General features: G+C 41.9%; 2 protein-coding genes across 2 annotated transcripts; both read right to left on the minus strand.

Annotated features, from left to right (window-relative positions):
• Positions 1–14,022: 14,022 nt before the first annotated feature.
• On the minus strand, positions 14,023–14,580 carry LOC115954662 (uncharacterized mitochondrial protein AtMg00310-like). The gene has a single exon (XM_031072586.1). It carries the CDS (start codon positions 14,578–14,580, stop codon positions 14,023–14,025), a length of 558 nt encoding a protein of 185 aa, XP_030928446.1.
• Positions 14,581–17,204: 2,624 nt separating this feature from the next.
• Positions 17,205–18,200, minus strand: LOC115954672. The gene has a single exon (XM_031072595.1). It carries the CDS (start codon positions 18,198–18,200, stop codon positions 17,205–17,207), a length of 996 nt encoding a protein of 331 aa, XP_030928455.1.
• Between the last annotated feature and the right edge of the window lie 2,666 nt (positions 18,201–20,866).

Here is a 20,866-nt window from a genome sequence, read left to right on the forward strand (position 1 = left end):
GCTCAGGCAGTCCATGCTGTGTTCCGAGAACCGCTTCACAAAATCCTAGAGAATGTGAAGTATGAACCTTTCTTTCAGTGGCCGAACAAGATGGCTGGTGATCCTTTGAAGCGCAATCAGAACCTGTATTGCGCGTACCATCAGGAGCCAGGTCACACCACTGATGATTGCAGGAACCTGAAGAACCATTTAGATCGGCTCGTTCAAGAAGGGAAGCTGAGACATCTGCTGCATCGCCCTGAAGGATGGCAGGAACCATCGAACAATGAAACCCGACAAAGTACGTTGAGGCCACCCATTGGCACAATTAATGTCATTCTCGCCGCACCTGGAAGGACAGGCTCTGCCCCTTTCAGGGTAATGTCAGTGAGCAGTTTACCAACTGAGCCAGACGACAGGGAATCCAAGAGAGCCAGAGTGAATGCCACGCCATTAATCGGGTTCACGGAGGAAGACAAGCAAGGAACTATTCAACCCCACGACGATGCCCTAGTCGTCACGCTCAGAATAGGAGGTTATGATGTGAAAAGGGTGTTAGTTGATCAAGGCAGCGCCGTGGAGGTAATGTACCCTAATTTGTATAAAGGGCTGAACTTGAAGCAGGAAGACCTGTCGCCATACGATTCCCCCCTGGTCAGCTTTGAAGGAAAAATCGTCATCCCGAAAGGCATGATTAGGTTGCCTGTGCAAATAGACTCAGACGTGGTAGAAGTGAACTTCATTATCGTAGATGCATACTCCCCCTACACAGCTATCGTGGCCCAGCCATGGTTTCATGCACTAGGGGCTGTACCGTCAACCTTGCACCAAAAAGTGAAGTATCCGTCAGGAGGTCAAATCAAAGAAATAATAGGGAACTAGGGAATGGCCAGACAATGCATGGTGTCGGCAATCTCACGACGGCCGAATAGCGAACCTTCCACTTCAGCCGAGAACGGCTTATAGCAATCAATGACCCCGGTCCCAACTGCGGGTAGTGGAGGACCGGCCATGGAGGTGAACTGTGAAGAGTTGGAGAAAGTACTCGTCGGATCAGACCCTGAGAGGTTTTTTCAAATTGGTTCAGAATTACCGCCCCAGGAGAAGTCAGCACTGATTGCTTTTCTCCGACAGAATGTAGATGTGTTTGCTTGGGACCCCTATGAGGCCCCCGGGGTTGACCCAGATTTCATCTGCCACCACCTTAATGTGAATTCGGCTATAACACCTAAGAGGCAGGCTCCTCGACGACCGTCGAAAGAACATACCGACACTGTGAGAGAAGAGGTCGCAAGATTGAAGAAAGCAGGGGCTATCAAAGAGGTCTTCTATCCCGAGTGGTTAGCCAACACGATAGTGGTAAGTAAGAATAGCAGGAAATGGCGGGTCTGCGTAGACTTCACAGACCTAAACAAGGCGTGCCCAAAGGATCCATTCCCTATGCCCCAGGTAGACCGGTTGGTAGATTCAACTGTCGGACACCCTAGAATGAGTTTTCTAAACGCCTTTTAGGGCTTCCACCAGATACCCTTGGCTGCCGAAGACCAGGAGAAGACTGCTTTTGTCACCCCAGTTGGGAATTATCATTATAAGGTGATGCCCTTTGGCCTGAAGAATGCCGGGTCAACCTATCAAAGGATGATGACCAGGATGTTTGAACAGCAGATGGGTAAAAGCGTTGAAGTGTACATAGACGACATGGTGGTTAAAAGCAAGTTGGTAAAGCAAGTTGGTTCCCGGACCATATTGAAGACCTCGGCAACGTTTTTCAAATACTGAGAAAGTACAAACTACGGCTGAACGCAACCAAATGTTCATTTGGAGTGGGATCAGGAAAATTCTTAGGTTATATGGTGACTCACAGAGGCATAGAGGTTAACCCTGACCAAATAAGAGCCATCCATAGCTTGCAGCCTCCTCGGAACCCTAAAGAGGTCCAGAAGCTTACTAGTATGATAGCTGCTTTAAACCGTTTCATCTCGCGCTCAGCAGACAGATGCAGACCATTTTTTCTCCTATTACATAAGTGGAAAGGATTTGAGTGGAATGAGGAGTGCGCTATAGCTTTCCAACAGCTAAAGGAATACCTCACCTAACCACCGATTATGTCTAGTCCCGATGCCGACGAGGTTTTGTTTGCCTACATCGCAGTAGCCCCACATGCAGTAAGCTTGGTGCTAATCCGAGAAGACAACGGCACACAGCAACCAGTCTATTACGTTAGCAAATCACTGCAGGAGGCAGAAACCCGTTACCTTCCCCTCGAAAAGGCTATCTTGGCCATCGTACAGGCCACACGAAAGCTTCCCCACTATTTTCAAGCACACACTGTAGTAGTGTTAACTTAACTCCCCTTAAAGTCCATCCTGCGCAGCGCCGATTACACAAGCAGAATTGCAAAATGGGGAACGATTCTGGGTGCCTTCGACATTAGATACATGCCTCGCACTGCTGTAAAAGGCCAGGTCCTCGCCGACCTAGTGGCAGAATTTGCGGAGCCCACACTAGAAGGAAAAGAAGTGTCGGTATTACTAGGGGCTGATGAGAAGGTGATCAGCACAGTTTCTCCGCATGGACACACTTGGTGGAAAGCATACATTGATGGCGCAGCGAATCAAAGGGGCTCAGGGGTAGGACTTGTCCTGCTCTCACCCGAAGGGATAACCATAGAGAAGTCATTGAGACTCGGATTTTCAGCCACGAATAACAAAGCCGAATATGAGGCGCTATTGGAGGGAATGTGGATGATCCAGAAAATGGGGGGGAAATCCGTGGACATGTTCTCGGATTCGAGACTCATTATGGGACAGGTAAATGGAGACATGGAGGCAAAGGATGAAAGAATGCAAGAGTATCTGGTTCGGGTTAAGCACCTACAGACCCATTTTCATCACTTCCGCTTGACGCACGTACCCAGAAGTGGGAACACTCATGCTGATTCTCTCGCGACGTTGGCTACCTCCTCGGCTTAGCCCCTTCCTTGAGTCATTTTGGTAGAAGAGCTCATCCGTCCATTAACAGGAGAAGGCCAACGAGATTGGAGTACACAACGTCAGGACAGGACCGAGTTGGATGGATCCTCTAGTGCTGTACTTAAAGCACGACACCTTGCCAGATGATAAGGTTGAGGCTGACAAAATCAGGAGAAAAGCTACTTGATTCTGGTTGTCGGAGGACTCCAAGCTTTACAGACGCTCGTTCTCGGGGCCGTATTTACTGTGTGTGCACCCAGAGGCTACCGAACTCATCCTGGAAGAGTTACACGAAGGAATTTACGAAAGTCACACGGGGGGTAGGTCTTTGTCTCACAGGGCCTTAACGCTGGGTTATTGGTGGCCGAGCATGCATAAAGAAGCCCTCGAGTATGTGAAGAAGTGCGACCAATGCCAGAGATTCGCCCCGAACATACACCAGCCTGGTGGAGAGCTGAACCCATTGTCCAGTCCCTGGCCATTTGCGCAATGGGGACTAGATATACTTGGTTCGTTCCCCAAGGCAACAGGGAACAAGAAATTTCTTCTCGTCGGTACCGACTACTTCACCAAATGGGTGGAAACTGAGGCACTGGCAAACATTAGGGACGCCGATGTCAAGAAGTTTCTTTGGAAAAATATTGTCACCAGGTTCGGCACCCCACACACCCTGGTGTCGGACAACGGGCTACAGTTTGACAGCAAAGCCTTCAGAAGGTACTGCAGTGAGCTGGAAATTGTTAACTGGTACTCCACACCAGCTTACCCACAGGGTAATGGACAAGCAGAAGCCATCAATAAAACCATAGTGAATGGATTGAAAAAGAGACTAGATAACGCGAAAGGAAGATGGGTTGAGGAGCTAGCCCATGTCTTGTGGACATACTGCACCACGCCTCGAAAGTCCACAGGGGAAACCCCTTTTTCAATGACCTATGGAGTCGAGACTGTCATTCCACTGGAAGTAAACTTCCCAATACAAAGGACTACCGCCTTCTACCCCACTGCCAATGACAAACTTCTGGAAAAGAGCTTGGACCTCATCGACGAAAGAAGGGAAGGCGCGATGGTCCATTTGGCTTACTATCAGCAAAAGCTCAAGCAAAGTTACGACGCCAAGGTAAAATCTAGACCATTGGCGCCAGGGGATCTGGTACTGAGGAAGGTCCTGGGCACCGCGAGGAACCCTGCATGGGGAAAGCTCGGACCAAACTGGGAGGGACCGTACCGTATCACTTCCGTAGCCGGCATAAGAGCCTACCTTTTGGAAGACTTGGATGAACATGTAGTGCCACGCCCTTGGAATGTAAACAACCTGAAAAGGTACTATTATTAAGGAAAGATATAATTCTTGATGTCGTATTACTGCGCAGCCACTTAATCTAAGTGTTAAACAGAATCCAAGTACTGCCTGGCTCTTCGGACCACAGACTTGGGGGAAATTAACCGCTTAGTCGTTCTCATTAGGTGTTAAACAGAACCCAAGTCCTGCCTGGCTCTTCGAACCACAGACTTGGGGGAAATTAACCCTTAAGCCATTCTCGCTAGGTGTTAAACAGAACCCAAGTACTGCCTGGCTCTTCGGACCACAGACTTGGGGGAAATTAACCGCTTAGTCATTCTCACTAGGTGTTAAACAGAACCCAAGTCCTGCCTGGCTCTTCAGACCACAAACTTGGGGGAAATTAACCGTTAAGCCATTCTCGCTACGTGTTAAATAGAACCCAAGTCCTGCCTGGCTCTTCGGACTACAGACTTGGGGGAAATTAACCCTTAAGCCATTCTCACTAGGTGTTAAACAGAACCCAAGTATTGCCTGGCTCTTCGGACCACAGACTTGGGGGAAATTAACCACTTAGTCATTCTCACTAGGTGTTAAACAGAACCCAAGTCCTGCCTGGCTCTTCGGACCATAGGCTTGGGGGAAATTAACCGTTAAGCCATTCTCGCTAAGTGTTAAACAGAACCCAAGTCCTGCCTGGCTCTTCGGACCACAGACTTGGGGGAAATTAACCGTTAAGGGATTCTCACTAAGTGCTAAACAGAACCCAAGTCCTGCCTGGCTCCTCGGACCAAGGACTTGGGGGAAAATTAGATTCATAGCCATTTCGCCTAATTATTAACTATCGTTCTTTTCACGTATTCATTCACTTATGCTTGGTTTTCAACAGTTAGTGACGGAATAGACGTCCATTCATGATGAAAACAAAAGATAAGAAAACAATGATATTTGAAGGAAAAAAACCTTTGTCATTAAAACCCAAAAGCGGTTCTGTTTACAAACATTAGCAAGGCAAAACAAAACAAAATACAAAAGGTAAAACAAATAAAATCCTACACTACTTTCCTAAGAGCCCTGAGTAGGAGTGGGCTGGTCATCTGCTGCTTGGGTCCCCGGGGCAGTCTCCTTGTCCTGTGCAATGATCTCACTAATACAAAGGCTGTCCTCGGGTAACTTGCCCTACGCGACCTGCTCCGTACCCCCAGCCTCGGGAATGGAGGAGTCTGTTGGAAGAGGCTCTTCGGAGGCAACTTCGTCAGGAATCTTACGTATGTCCTCTGGGAAAAAGATGTTCTCAGCCTTCCTGAGATCGGAGTCTGCCGGGACAGCTGCCCGATCCAGGGCTATACCCCAGGACATGGTGATGTATTCCCTGCAAATGGTGGCCACTTCCTCGGCCAGCCTGACCTCAGTATCACGGACTCCACGATCATATGAGGCAGCCACAGCCTTCTCGGCAGCCTCCCTGGCCAAACGGGCCTCCTCCTTGGTTCTTGCGAGCTTAGCCTTGAGCGTTGAAACCGCCTGCTACTCCGTCGTAAGTTTTTCCTCAGATTGGCGGAGCTGTATGCGCAGATCGTTAGCCTGCTTTGTGACATTCCTAAGGCCAGCGTCCGCGCTCACATGAGCCTTCTTTACCTCCTTTATTTCATTATTCAGGCGATCAAAATCCTATTTGAGATCGCCAGCGGTCTTCTCGGCAGCAGAGCGGGACTGAGCCTCCCTATGCAAGTCCTCACAAGCCTTCTTGGCCCATTCCTTAGCAATATAAATTTGTTGAGTGACCTACGCCCAAAAGGAAATAAAGACCTTGTTAAAACTTGACGATAAGAGGGTACATAATATGAGAACGAGATAGAAGATTCCATTTACCATGGCCATGTCCCTCTTCAATGACATGAAGAGGTCTGGTTGCCGAGTATTTCTAAGACCCTCCATATCACGAGGCAAGAGAAGAGGCTGCTGCAAGGCCTCAGCCAAGAATGATGCCTGCCCTCGTTGGGATTCCCACAGGGTCGCATCCCAGGAGATCAGAGCGCCGTCTAATTCGAGCCGTGGCAACCATGTTTGTTGTTCCCTCCGAATGGCCACCTCATCTCGGCTATCGACGGACCTAGTCCTCTTCTCTCGGGGATCTTTCGTCTCCTTGCCCTTCTTTTGAGGCCGGGCTTTTTCGCGGCCAACCTCTCCCTCCTCCGGTTCTTCTACAGGCCTTTTTCGCCTTAAATTGGGTATAGGCTGTAGCGCCGCATTCGATGTGGGAGGGAGAGGAGGAGTAGGAGCCTTAAGGGCAGTTTGTTCCTTCAGGACATCCTTAGAGGATTGCCCCTTGTTCCTGTTGGATAGAAGGCTCCTGAGGCCAGACCTTGGTTTCAAGTCCATTCCTTCTTCCTCAGTCTCTTGGCTGGTATCAACTTGTGCGACGACTAAACCAGGGTCAGGAGCTACTGAGGCACGGTCTAAATCTGTGTCGGAGTCCGAGAGCTCTACTACCCTGGCCGACACCTTTCCCTTCTCGACAAATTGGAACTGGTCTATTTGTTCTTCTAAGGATGAATGCGAAGAACCAACCTCCTCCTCCGGGACAATCGCTGCGGGAAGGGCGCGCTGGGCAGGCAGCTGAACGGGAGGTAAGTCTGTCGAAGCAAGAAACCCTGGTATGGATACGTCAATACGTGCCAATCTTGGACTGCCAGCCCTTATAGCTTGACCGGCGTCTACCAAGGATCGAGTAAGGGGAACAAAGTCCAAAATCAAAGGAGCCGACTGTAATTGTCCGTCATCGCTTACAAAAATCTCAGATCTCAGGAGGTAATTTAAAGTTGGGACGTTGACCAAGCTTAGCCGAGGGGATGTTCACTCATTGTTTGCAAAGACCGTTAAAAGGGTTACGTTAGTCCGAGGAGGCATGCAACCAAACCAATAATTTTTTTAAAAAAAAAAAAAAAAAAAAAAAAAAGAGGGGGGGGGGGGAGAACTCAAAACTAAGGTCCTCTCCACGGAATCTAGTTCTATGACACCTCACCTGGCGTTCCTGCCCTAGTCGGATAGTGAATGCCGTCGTGCCATGGTCCGGAGACGATCAAATGGTCGTCCTTCAAGCCTTTATTGGACTTGGGAAGGCAGGATATCAACCTCACTTCGTCGGTCCTGGACTTTAAGTAGTATGAGTCGCCGAGCTTATGGCATTCATAGAGATGAACCACGTCGTGCCATGAAAGGCCGAGGTTCATCTGGTCGTTTAAGGCGTCTATGCACCCCAAGATCCGGAACAGGTTCGCGGTGCACTGGTGGGGGGCCAATCTATGACGACGTAGGTAGTCCCTAGTTATTCTCCCCATTGGAATCGACATTCCTCCTTCCACGAAGGCTATCATTGGAATTGCGACCTCCCCTGTCCTCCTCTTGAACAAAATTTCCTCCTAGTGGCAATACTCTAAACCTACCTCCGGTGGAATACGATACTTCGCCCTGAAGCCCGCCATACCAGCCGGAGAGTCTACCATTTTTTCAAGCCTACCTATCCCCCCTAATCCTAGACAACGCGAAGGCAGTTTGCCTAAAGAAGAGTAACGAAGAAGAAGCGCGCACTTACAGGTAAGAAACTTGACGGAATCTTCAAGAGAATGACGGCGAAGGTAAGAGCGTGTTGAAGGAGAAGGCATTGAGATGTTCTGAGTACTGGAGTGTTCGTCAAAAGTGAGGAATGAACGCCTTCAAAACCTTATATACTCAGAGGGAGTTGGACAGACATACTCCTGCCTAGAGCAAATAAAATATCGTCCACCGTTGATCTGGTCTCCAACCGTTGGATTGAAAGAGCGTAAAACTCCAAAAAGCTGCAGTTAATTCCCCCCGGGTCATTAAATGCCTTCAGCATTAATGAGGTACGTGGGGGCACACCCCCGCATGGGTGAAGTAGGAATCCACAATGAACTGTCCAGTAGGTATCAAAATCCCGCCTTTTCCTCCTCAGACCAAGAAGAAAGAGCCGGAACTTTGAGGGGCTATTGTGGGGGTAAAATTCATCAGTCAACAGTGGGCCTTGGGACCCGTGCAGAGCCCAGCCATAACAGGAGGTGAAGATACGGTCGAAAGACTTTCAGCCCAATCCTATTGGGCTGGGCTTGTTTAAGGGGCGTCCGAGGAGGAGTGCCTCCTCGGACGCACCAAAGGGGAGCCCAACGCACACCCTGTACACGGTGAGAAATCGTCCCAAATAGAAGGAAAATGCTAGATGTTCAGGGGGCAACCACAACTGCTGCATTAAATGTAAGGAAGCTACTTTTCCAGCCGCATTAATGTAGAAAGGACAGGAGAATAGTATTATCTTGGCCAGTGCAACTCACAGGAAAAGAAGGGGGATGTCCTATGGGACAGACACTCAAGTAGAGGCCCAGATGGTTAACAAGTGTAAGACCATTATCAATTGAAGGATGCTATATAAGAGAAGAAAACCCCCATGACTAGGCGATCAGAAATTTGATAGAAAAAGGAAGGGAGAGAGAAAGAGAGAAAGGAATTCTGTAAGCAGAGCATAAGAAGCACTCATACAGCCCCACAGACTGTTATCCCATGAAACTTAACGAAATATCCCCACGTTCAAATTGTTGCATGGCTTACTAATAATTACGTTTACTCTGTCAAGACCTAGTTCTGTGACCCACTCTTTACAAATTCATTGTTGAGGGTCTTTTGGGCCAGAATCGCCTGCTTGCTGGGCCTGGGCCCCAAAAACCGCCCTTACAGGTAATGTGTGAGAGAATGTAAAGAAAAACTCAAGAGTGTGCATTTAGCAGGGCCTCGTGACTGGCTCGCGACTGGCAAGTCGCTAAAGGAGGCATAAGTGTGAAGCATGCAGAGAAGTTGAAGAGTCACACCAGCTGGAGCACTACAAGACAAAACTTCCAGTTTGGCCAGGCAGTTAGCGCGTGACTCAGACTCACGACTCAGTTCAATCGTGAGGCCAAGTCACCAGACCATTCTGTTTGGGAAAAATTGACCTTTCGCTTTCCAAACACACACCAATATAAATACCCCTTATACCCACGTATTGTAAAGAGCTTCCGGAGAGAATTTTGAGAGAGAAACCCTAGAGAAAAACAAGATTGACTCATCCAAAATTTTTATACTTTGATTCTCCAAATTCCTCTACTCTCACCTTCTCTATTGTTACATCCTTGAGAGGTACATTAGCCAAATCCTTATCTTACCATACCCATATCTGTGAGAAGGTTATTTGGTGCTTGAGAAGCAGTTAGGAAGGGACCAATTGATATTGGTTGATGTAATGGGCTAATTGCGGGATCCAGTAAGCTAGAGAAGACAAAGGTTTGGTGCAACCTCGTTGGAGCAAGAAGCTTGGAGGACTTAGGTATACTGGGTAGATTAGGCTTGGAGGGTCTTCTGCTGTTCATGTATCCCAACTTTATTCTCTAGTGGATTATTGACTGCTTGGAGGGCGGTAGAGAGGTTTTACGCCGAGAACTTCGGTTTCCTCTTTGATAACACATCGTTGTGTTGTCTTTGTGTTTGTATCTCTCTTCCCTTAATATTTGCCATTTAATTTCTACTGTGGTTGTGATTTTATTTGGTTTGGATTGTATTATCAATTCTGTTTTAGCTTATTTTCATATTTTGCACATACATTGTTTGATAATAAGTTTGAATTGGTAATTTGTAATTTGGGGGTCTAAACGTTCATAGGTGTTTTACACACTATTTGAACATTCACCTTATTAATGCGGCTAGAAGAGTTGTTGTCTTGCATTTAATGTGGAGGGGATAGCTTCTACACCCTTCTTCTTTCATTCCCCTCATAACCCGTGCCGAGTCTACTTTCTTCCCTCTATGATATTTTAACTTCACGTGCTTCTCATGGTTACTGCTCATCCCTAAGGTTAGCTAGTGCTCATCTCGTGGTTAACCAATGCTCGTCCCTGAGGTCCAAGATGCATCCTCGGAAATAATCTTGGCAACCCATTTAAATGGGATTAGGGATCCTCGTCCACACAACATGTATTTCTTCTCAAAAAAAAAAAAAAAAGAAGTTAATGTTATCATCATTTTCATCATTTTGGAAACTTATTTCTTCACTGAAATTCTTCATCACCATCAACATTTACTACATCTTCTTGTTCTTTTATTTTAAATCTTTTTTAAAAAATATTTCTTCTTGATGTTCTAGTTTCTTAGACTTATAACAATAATAAAAAAAAATATATATATATATATATATATATTATATTTATATACATATTTAGTTAATACCTTATTCATAGTATGGAAAAAAGAAATTTGTAAGTATGAAAATGAAGTGCAAGTGTGTAGTCCAAATTTTGTAGGAGAAAGAGAAAATAATTTTGGACATGTTATTTTACTAGGTTAAATAAGTAACCTAATATTTTTATGTTAAAAACAAGTATAACAACTTATTATATTTAATTAAAAGTACAAAAGTTAACCCAAAAACTTATTTTGAAGTATTTGTCTATATATTGTACGATACAATTCATACAATACGCACACTGTATCATACAATATTGTTAACTATATATATATATATATATATATGCACACACACACACACACACATACATATACATAGTTGTCAAAACGTGAATCGTATCGTGAATTGATTTTTTATTTTTTCGTATCGTGTATCGTAAGATACATAAACACTTGATAAAATTTATAAAAAATTATAGATATACATGTATAAAAGGTATATTCATTATAAATTTTAAATATATTCAGCTAATGACTAATTTATTCATCACTTATATAATAATATTTAACAAGTTAACAAAATAAATCAAACTAGCACGTGTTTATAACATACACATTCAAATTGTTTAAATTCAAAAGTGATAATATATTACAAATGACCCAAAAATTAATTAATTTTCATCATATTGACTAATCAACCTCATCTAAGTCAATGCTATCATCATGTTTATCATTTTGCAAATTTATTTCTTCATTAAAATTTTCTTTATCGTCATTAACATTTACTATCTCCTCTTGTTCTTTTTTTATTTTAATAATTAAAAAAAAAAATTCTTCTTGGCATTCTAGTTTCTTGGACTTATAACAATAATGAAAAAAATAAAAAATAAAATATTTTCAATTAATATCTTATTCATAGTATATAAAATAAATTTGTAGATATTAAAGTGAGATGTAAGTGTGTACTATGTAGTCCAAATTTTGTAGAGAGGAAAAATAAACTTTATAAATATATTGTTTTATTAGGTTAAATTAAGTAACCTAATAATTTTGTGTTTAAAATAAGTCTAACAACTTGTTAGATTCAAATAAAAGCATAAATTTTAACGAAAAATCTCATTTTAAAACATTTGTCTATGTATCGTACGATTCATATGATTTTATGGTACGATACGATTTATACGATACACATATTGTATCATATGATTCATGAGTGCTTATGATATGCCAATATGATAAAGAACTTTTTACACACGATACGATACGTATTGTACGATACTGACAACTATGTATGTATGTATGTGTGTGTCTATATATATATGTGGCGGGAAAAAATTGACAGTTAATAAACCTAGTGGATGTTGACGTGTTATTTTTGCACACACAATAAATTTTTAGAGGTGGAATGCAAGTCAACTTTTAGAGTGCCCAACTACAATATAGCTAATAGTAAACAGATCAACTCGTAGTATGAAGTGAGAACGCTAAAAGAAATTAGGCCCTTTATTAGCTAAGTGTTCATCCTCGGGTTCAGTTCGAGGAAGGGTTTTACAGTTGGTCAATGTATCTCTCATTCTCTCTCTCTCTCTCTCTCTCTCTCTCTCTCTCTCTCTCTCTCTCTCTCGTTTTACTTTTTCTCTCCCTTTTCCTCCCCTGATCCAGATGTTTCCTGGCTTATATATTTAGCCAAAATGCATCTGGACTCTACATTTGGAGGGTTAGGATCACACTTCCTTGATATTTATCCCATCAAGGCCTTACTAGTAGGTTTTACACTGAAGTTTTTAGCTGTGTGGGCACTGTTCATGGTCACTTCCCCAAATGCAGTCAGGCAAGTGGTTACAATGCATTTAATGCGGAGGGGATGGCTTCTATGTCCTTCCTCTCTCTCTGGTTTAGTGCCAAGTTACTCTACTCTCTCTTCAAGTTGCACTATGCTCCCTTTACCATGGGTCCTCGTCCTTTCGAGGTTAGGTGGGAGTCTTCGGAGTCTTTGTTAAATGCAATAGCTTAACTTCTCTACAAGTCACATAAGCTCTTTTCAAGGATTCTTCATGAAGTTTTCTTCCTCGGAAATCCCCTTGCCCATTTAATTAGCAGCTTTGGATCCTCGTCCCCCTACAATATATATATATATATATATATATATATAGGGTTGGGTTCAAGTTACACCTAATATAACATTAAGCAATGTTACACCTCCCAATAACTTGTTATAGAATTCATGTTTTGAAAATCCCACCGTTGAATTACATGTTCTATATGTTCTTAATATTCATGCCAATTGGATGTTATTTACCATTTGATCTATAAACTAATCTTTCATGCATTATTTTAAACTACAAAAACTTGAATTTAAACAATTGATTGATGATATGATTATTATTCATTGATTACCTTAAAATTTGGCAAGTATGGAGAATATATGAAGGTAATGTAATCTAATGGTAGATTTTTCAAAATTCACATCAAATTAAAAAATATTGAGTGGTATAACATTGCTTAAGGTGTAACTTGAATCCAACTCATAAAAGAATATTAAACTCAATCCCCAGCCACAATAAGATAGGGATTAAGGGATCATGCCCTCAAAATTTCTGAGTTTTCTTTTACTTTTATACGGCATAATAATTTAATGCTATTTATAAGAGTGTTGGCTAATTTATTTTTTTTTGAGATCAAACGATAAAAGACTTTCATTGATTTGAAAAAATGTGTACAATCCACTACATATTCTAGCACTGGGTTCAAATGAGCTGACCAAGCTACCAAGACTCGAGTAGGTTACAGTAGTGAGTTCAGTGTGTGTGCTGTAGACGTTGGTATTCCGTGATCAGTCCGCTTGCAAGTTCAAGTATCACCTTTGGGTGAGTCTGAATATGCTCGAAGTATAGTCTATTTCTTGCATTCCAGATTGCCCACGTTGTGATTGCCCACCTCTCCAACTCGTGCTGGTCCATTTTCAGTTGCAACTGATGAAAAAGGATGAAAAAATTTGTGGCTGTGTTGCTGCACTTCTGAGCCCTGCCCTTAAAAATAGCCTACACATTTCGTGCCAGTGGACATTCCCACAAGATGTGGCTCACTGTTTCAGCCCTGTGATGGCAGATTTCGCAATGTGGCTCCACACTAACTCGTCGCCGATGGAGATTGTCCCTAGTTGGTAGGCAGTTTGAGCATGCTCTCCATAGAAATGTGCGAACTTTCGGCGGAGCATTGAGGGACCAGATTTTGTTCCATATTAGAGAATGTTCATGAGCCATGGAGTGTTCTGCCCAGTTCGGATTGCTCAGCCGCATTGCAACTCTGTATGCCGTCTTCACCGAGAATTTCTGTTTTGTGTTTTCCTTCCAGATCAACGTGTCCTTTGAGTGCAAATTGGTGAGTGGAATGTTTAGGATTTCTTGCCGAGTTCTATCTGTGAAGATGGCCTGGAGTTTCCCTCTATCCCATTGTCTTGTGTCTTCATCAATGAGATCACAGACCCGCAACTCATAAGAGACTACATTCAAGGGTATTGGGGTATGTGACAACCATCTGTGAGTAAACACCCCAATTGTTCTACCATCCCCAACGCCAATATGATCCAGCCACCAAGATATCTCTAGCTGCCAGTAGGCTTCTCCACACAAAGGATGGGCTACTCCTTACTTCAGCCATCATGAATGAACCGTTTGGGAAGTACCTAGCCTTGTATACCTTGTAGAACAAAGAGTGTGTATCCTCTATTAACCTCCATGCTTGCTTAGAGAGCATTGCTAGGTTAAAAGAGTGAAGATCACGAAATCCCATTCCCCCATTCTTTTTTTGAGTGCAAAGCTTCTTCCAATTAATCCAATGGATCTTCCTTTCATCTTGATGTTGTCCCCACCAATATTTTGCCACCAATGAGTTAATGTTGTCGCATAAGGATCTTGGTAATTTGAAGAGGCTCATGGAATATGTGGGAATTGCTTGTGCCACGGTTTTTATTAAGATCTCCCGGCCTGCCTTGGAGATAAACTTCTCTTTCCACCCCATCACACGCTTTGTAATTTTCTCCTGGATGTCCTTGAAGGTGTTAACCTTTGAATTCCCAATAGCCATAGGAAGGCCAAGATACCTATCACATTGTGTCATTATTCTTGCACCCAACATTTGTTAAATCATTCCCCGCACTTCTGGCTTTGTGTTTTTACTGAAAAACAAGGATGTTTTCTGGTGGTTTATTGCTTGACCCGATGCTTCTTCATATTGACTTAGAATCTGCATCAAGTGTTGGCACTCCCCTACTGTGGCTTTACAAAATAGAAGGCTATCATCTGCAAATAAGAGATGGGATATACACACCCCATGTTGGCTTGATAGGATCCCAGTGAGCACTCGGTCTTCTACTGCTTTCTGTAATAGCGGCGAAAGGCCTTCAGCACATAGGAGGAAAAGGTAAGGAGATAATGGGTCTCCTTGCCTAATACCCCTTGATTGAGTGATGAATCCTTTTGGTTCGCCATTAATTAAGATCGAATAGGAAACCGTAGTAACTGTCTCTATAGCCAAATGAACCCATCTATGGTCAAAGCCCATTTTCAGCATAATACCCTTCAAAAAATTCCAATCCACCTGATCATAGGCCTTGCTAATGTTTAGTTTAACTGCCATCTGTCCCACCTTCCCTTTTCTTCTCATCCTCATTTTGTGTAAAATCTCATAAGCAACTGTAGTGTTGTCAGTAATAAGTCGGTTTGGAACAAATGTACTCTGGGATTCAGATATAATATTAGGCAATACATGCTTTAAACGATTAGCAATAACCTTAGAAAGTAACCGGGATACAACATTTCCCAAACTTATGGGTCTATAATCACCCATGCCTTTCGGGTCTTTCTTTTTAGGGATTAGAACAATATGTGTATGGTTCATTTTCCTCAACATATGGCCAGAGTGTAAACCTGATAAAACAGCATTTGTGACATCGGTGCCTACAATATGCCAATATTTTTGGAAAAAGAATGGAGACATACCATCCGGCCCCAGTGATTTTGATGGGTGCATTTGAAATAGGGCATACCTGACCTCCTCCGTGGTGTACCTTTGTGTGAGATTGTCATTCATTTGTGGGGTGATCCGCCTTTCAATTGTTTGTAGGACACTGTCAATATATTTGAATGTGCCGAGGTGAACAAATCCTGGAAATAGGACTCGGCAACTTGAGCTATCCGGTCCTCTGAGGTACACCAATTACCTTCGCTATCAAGCACTCCCAATATTTGATTTTTTTCGTCAACGTTGGCTGGCACGTTGATGAAAATACTTTGTATTTTTGTCCCCTGCTGGCAACCATATTGACCGGGATCGCTGTCGCCATGCTAGCTCCTCTTGGTGTATTAGGGTGCTAATTTCTCCCTTGAGTTCTTTGATGGTATTGACATGATCAGCATTATTCAACTGACATAGTTCCTCAAGCCTTTTTTCTTTTTCTTTCAATTGTGTCTGTGAGTGCCCAAAGGTAGTTCGACTCCAATCAAGTAAAGCAAATCTGCACCTTTTAATTTTTTCAAACAGTCTAGCCATTGGACTCCCCGGTAACACATCTGCTTCCCAGCTGGTTTGGATGATCATTTCACAATCTGAGTGAGTGGCCCATTTTTCCTCAAATCTTCTTGGTATTTTCTTCTTTGCATTCACTAGCTTGTGTGGTTGTGTTATGATAAGGATCGGGTTGTGGTCTGAGTATGGAGCGTGTATGTGTCTGACTTGGGCTTGGGGAAACATATCTCTCCATTCAACCGTGGCACATGCCCTATCCAACCTTTCCTGCACAAAATCATCCCCATCACGTCCATTATTCCATGTGTAAATATTACCTTGGAAGCCTAGATCCACTAATCTGCATTGTAGAAGGGTTGCGCGAAACTGTTGCATAAGGGCTATAGGCTTTGGCAGACGCCCTTGTTTCTCATTTGAGTTCAAAATCTCGTTGAAGTCGCCACAACAGAGCCATGGGATTGAATGTCTAGTATGGAGGTGCTTAAGTAATTGCCAAGATTTATGTTTCATCATCTCATCTGGCCAGCCATAAAAACCAGTCAGTCTCCAAGGATTGGTCGTGTCATTCATAATCAATGCATCAATGTGATTAAGAGTGAAAGTTTGGACATGTAGCTCTATCTCCTCCATCCACAATAAAGCCAGACCTCCATAACGTTGGACACTAGGTACTGCTAACATGCCACGATAAGGAAGGTTCGCCTGAATCAGCCTCATCTCTGCTACAGATCTCTTTGTTTCCATTAGAAACAAAATTTTGGGAGCTTTTTCCCTCACAAGGTGAGAGAGAACATCCATTGCTCGTTGGTTCCCAAGCCCCCGGCAGTTCCAGCTTAGGATTTTCATTGCTCCCGGCGGGGCTATCCAGCAGCCTCCATCGTTGAAGAATTGTGAATTTGTTGAGAGTTTCCCATGCCCCTGCTTTTCTTTCCATTCTGTCATGCCTCCTCTTCAGAAAGCAAGTTTGTCTCGGTTTGGTTTCTCTTTGATTTGCATAGAGTTGTGTCTCTAGGGTTTGCACATCCGTGGGTTACCACTTTGCGTGGAATTTTTTTCCACGTGGCTGCCTTATCATCCTTACGTGGCTTTGAGGTTTTATTCGGCACACTCCTCTGTTCCTGTGGTTGAGAAACAGGGGAATGTATTTGGACAGATTCCTCATAATTAACTGGAACAATAATGAGGTTTTCCTCCACCGTTATATCCTCATTTATTTTTTAAACGGAAAAATCCATTTCAATAACTGCACTTTCCATTTGAGGATGGTCACCCCCCATTGATTGTGTGCAATTGACTCCGTGGTTTAATGCTTCATCCGTTTCTTGTAGCTCTGTAACAACCGTTGGCCTTAAATCGTTGCCAGGCTGGAAATTAATACCATTAACGGCATCTCCACCTGTCTGAACTGTGGTTGCAGTAGTGGTTTCCGGCGTTTTCTTCGTCGCAGGTGGGCGGTGAGCACTCGGTTTTGCCCCTACTTCCTTCCTACGATAGCCCGCCTTCAGCCATTCTCCGTAAGGCCTATCTGCCATTGGTCCATTCCGTTGGTCTGGGCAGTCCTTGGCGTCATGACCAAACTTCCCACATTGGTAGCATAATCCGACCAACCTCTCATATTTGAAGCCTATCCATACTTGGTCACCCTCTGGATTTGCAACCCAGCCACCCTGTCGAATTGGTTTGTCTAGAGGAATCTCAATTCGGATTCTAATGAACCGGGCTTGATCCAAAGAGAAAGTTTTATTATCCACCTCCACCACGTTCCCTAATCCTCTGCCAATATCCCACCCTGCCTCTTCATCGATCAAGTCAAACGGTAAGCCCCACACTTGGACCCAAATAGGAAGGGTTGTGAAGGTAACTGAGTTGGCCGTGAGACCCCTCTCCCATCGGCGAAGGACCAACAGATTATTATCAAAGCTCCAGGGACCATTGTGCATTACCCATAATAATTGACTCTCCATTTTAAATCGGAACTGAAATAGCCCTTCTCCCACGTCAACAATCTTCAAGTCGTTCCCCAACTTCCATGCAGCACGTAGTATAGCCTTTGCCGCTCTCTGGTTATATGGCTTCGTTGTGAGGAACCAGCCCAGAAGTGTGAGAGAGCATTCCTCAATAATTTTCTCTCGATGGGACAGTAGCACTTGTACTACTTCTCCTTCTTCTTCAGTGAGTTGGATGTTTTGAATTCTCTCAATGAAGTCATCCATCTTTGGTTGTTACAGGTCCACTGTCCTCAATAAGTGGAAAAGAGAGCTCACCTAAACGTGAGAGAGAAAAGACTCACCTAAACGTGAGAGCGTTGGCTAATTTCTTTAGGTTTTGAATTTGTGTGCTAATTTCTATGTCAACATATGTGTTTATGACGATTTTGACAATTGCAAAATCAAATAAGTAAAGATGGAGTCAGTTAATAATTGAAAATCAAGAGTTAATGAAGATTCTCTTGAGTGAAATTAGGCATCACTTGAGCAAAAATCCAAGTCAAGTAGAAACTACTTTTTCCCCCTCTATATAAACACAACCCTTTGTTATATATATATATATATATATATATATATATATATTTATATATAGATAGAGATAGAGATAGAGATAGAGATAGAGATAGACAGAAAGAGAGATATTTATTTCTTTTTTATAAACTATCAAAAAACCTCTCCCCGGGAGCTTATCCTTAAAACCGTGAGCTTAGCCTTGAGCGTTTTCATTGTGAGTTTATTCCAAAATTATTCCCAGCAAAAACATAGAATTTACACAATCTTTACCAGTGAGTTCATTGGTGCATCCCTTAAGAGAGTTATTTGGAGTACTGGAGTTTTGATAGTTGTGGACAAGCTTGTTTGTAGAGGAAGTTCTACAAAAAGATTCCATAGTTATTGGGCCATTAATGGGATGGAAGGAGAACTAAGGGCATGTTTGTTAACTATTTTTTACTTCTATTTTCTATTTTCAGAAAATAGTTTTCTATTTTTCAGACTAGAAAATTTATTTGGCAACCCAAAATTAATAGAAAAAAAAAATTTTCTCAAATCTCAATTTGTGAAGGAAATTGAAAACAATTGAATGACTTTTTTTTTTTTTTTTTTGAGAAATAATTACAACATGCTGCAAACTAGGGACAGACCCAAGATTTCAAGCTCGGTGGCCAGAGATAGCAAAAAAAAAAAAAAAAAAAAAAAAAAAATTCAAATACGCATCCATATAGTATTAATAAACTATCAATCAAGACAAATACCCAAAAATCATTGTTTCTTAATAAACTATCAACTTTTTGAAATTGTGTTTGAGAGATATGGTTATTTTCTGGAATTGGGATATTGGCATTTTCTGGAATTGGGGAATGAATATTTCTTGAGATTGGAATATCGACATTTTCCGGAATTGGAGAATGAATATTTTCTAGAATTGGAATATCCACATTTTCTAGAATTGGAATAGCAACATTAGTTGTTGGCAATCTCATGTTGACTTCGGAAGAATTTGAATATTTTCTTTTGAAAAAATCAAGCATTGTAGTTGATTTTTTCTTGATCTACAAATAAAATAAGAATCATATATATTATCACGGTTGTTGTTACTAACTAAAGACAAATACTAGAATCTAGGTAACATGCATGATGCATTTAATTATAAATTTAGTATTTCTCACTTTTTTTCAATTTATAAATTTATCTAATTTAACATTATGAGTTAACAATAGGCTCAAGTGAATCACTATTATTTTCTTAAATTTGTGTAACAATTTTCTATATTATATGATTTGTTTTTTCTTGTCTTTGGTCTGCCTTTATTTATCTCTTTGTGACTTTGTCTTTGTGCTTGTTTAATGAACCCACCACATTTAATAAGATAGCGCTATAGTTCGACTCCCATTAACAGAAAAGTTCAACATTTTTTTCTCTTTTCTCTCGCACAAGATTTTCTTCTTCTCCCTCACAGACATTCTTTTGGCTCAATACGATAAGGATGTAGACAACTATTTCACCTGGGTAGAAGAGGCCACAAGTTTTATTCTTCTTGCTTTTTCAGTGGATATATTCCATTAGTTGATTAATAAAAATATAAAATTGAAAGTGTTCCATTGTTTTCATAAAGGAAAAAAAATTAATCCTAATATCTTGGTGATGACTCATTGCATGTACAATGTTGGTACAATTCTGGTTCTCAACGATGTAGACAACTAGTAGCAAATATTTTTGAATAGCAAAATTTGGTGTCACCCATATCAATATGGCCAAAAGCTTTGTGCAATGCCCGTCGAGAATTGAGTATAAACTATATACCATATAGCTTCTTTGTAAATTTTTAATCCCTCTATCTGATTTATCTCATATTTGAATAATAATTTTTTTTGCGTTTTGTGTAAAGCATATAATCTTGTTAAGCACAATCCAAATCACAATAAATTATTGTTATTATAGTTTTCAAACTTTTTTTTTTGAAAAACAATTTTTGTTTTTAACTAACCAAACATGTGTTTGATTTCGACAATATAAGAAAATTGTTTTTCGTTTTTATTCTTAAAAACAAGTTTTTGGAAACAAAAAATAAAAATTGTTACCAAACATAACTTAAATCTTTTGTTGAGGATATAAATCAGATAGACTCTAGACTGTAAAGGTTTTGTGAGTATAGATTAATTGTAATTGTTTCTTCTCTGGTTAATTACTTAATTTTCCAATGGAATTGGTTATCCCAAGAGTGCGTGGTTTTTCTTTTAAGGAATTCATCAAAAGTTTTTCATTTCGTCAGCTAATTTGTATGTGCCTTGTACTATGTTTTCTTTCTTTATAAATTTTTGTGATATTTGTTGTGGCTGTGCAATCAATCAGTTTGTTAACTCTGAATTTAACCATAATCAATTCATTATCCA

The sequence above is a fragment of the Quercus lobata genome, chromosome 1 (assembly GCF_001633185.2).
Source record: "Quercus lobata isolate SW786 chromosome 1, ValleyOak3.0 Primary Assembly, whole genome shotgun sequence".
Classification (NCBI taxonomy): Eukaryota; Viridiplantae; Streptophyta; class Magnoliopsida; order Fagales; family Fagaceae; genus Quercus; species Quercus lobata.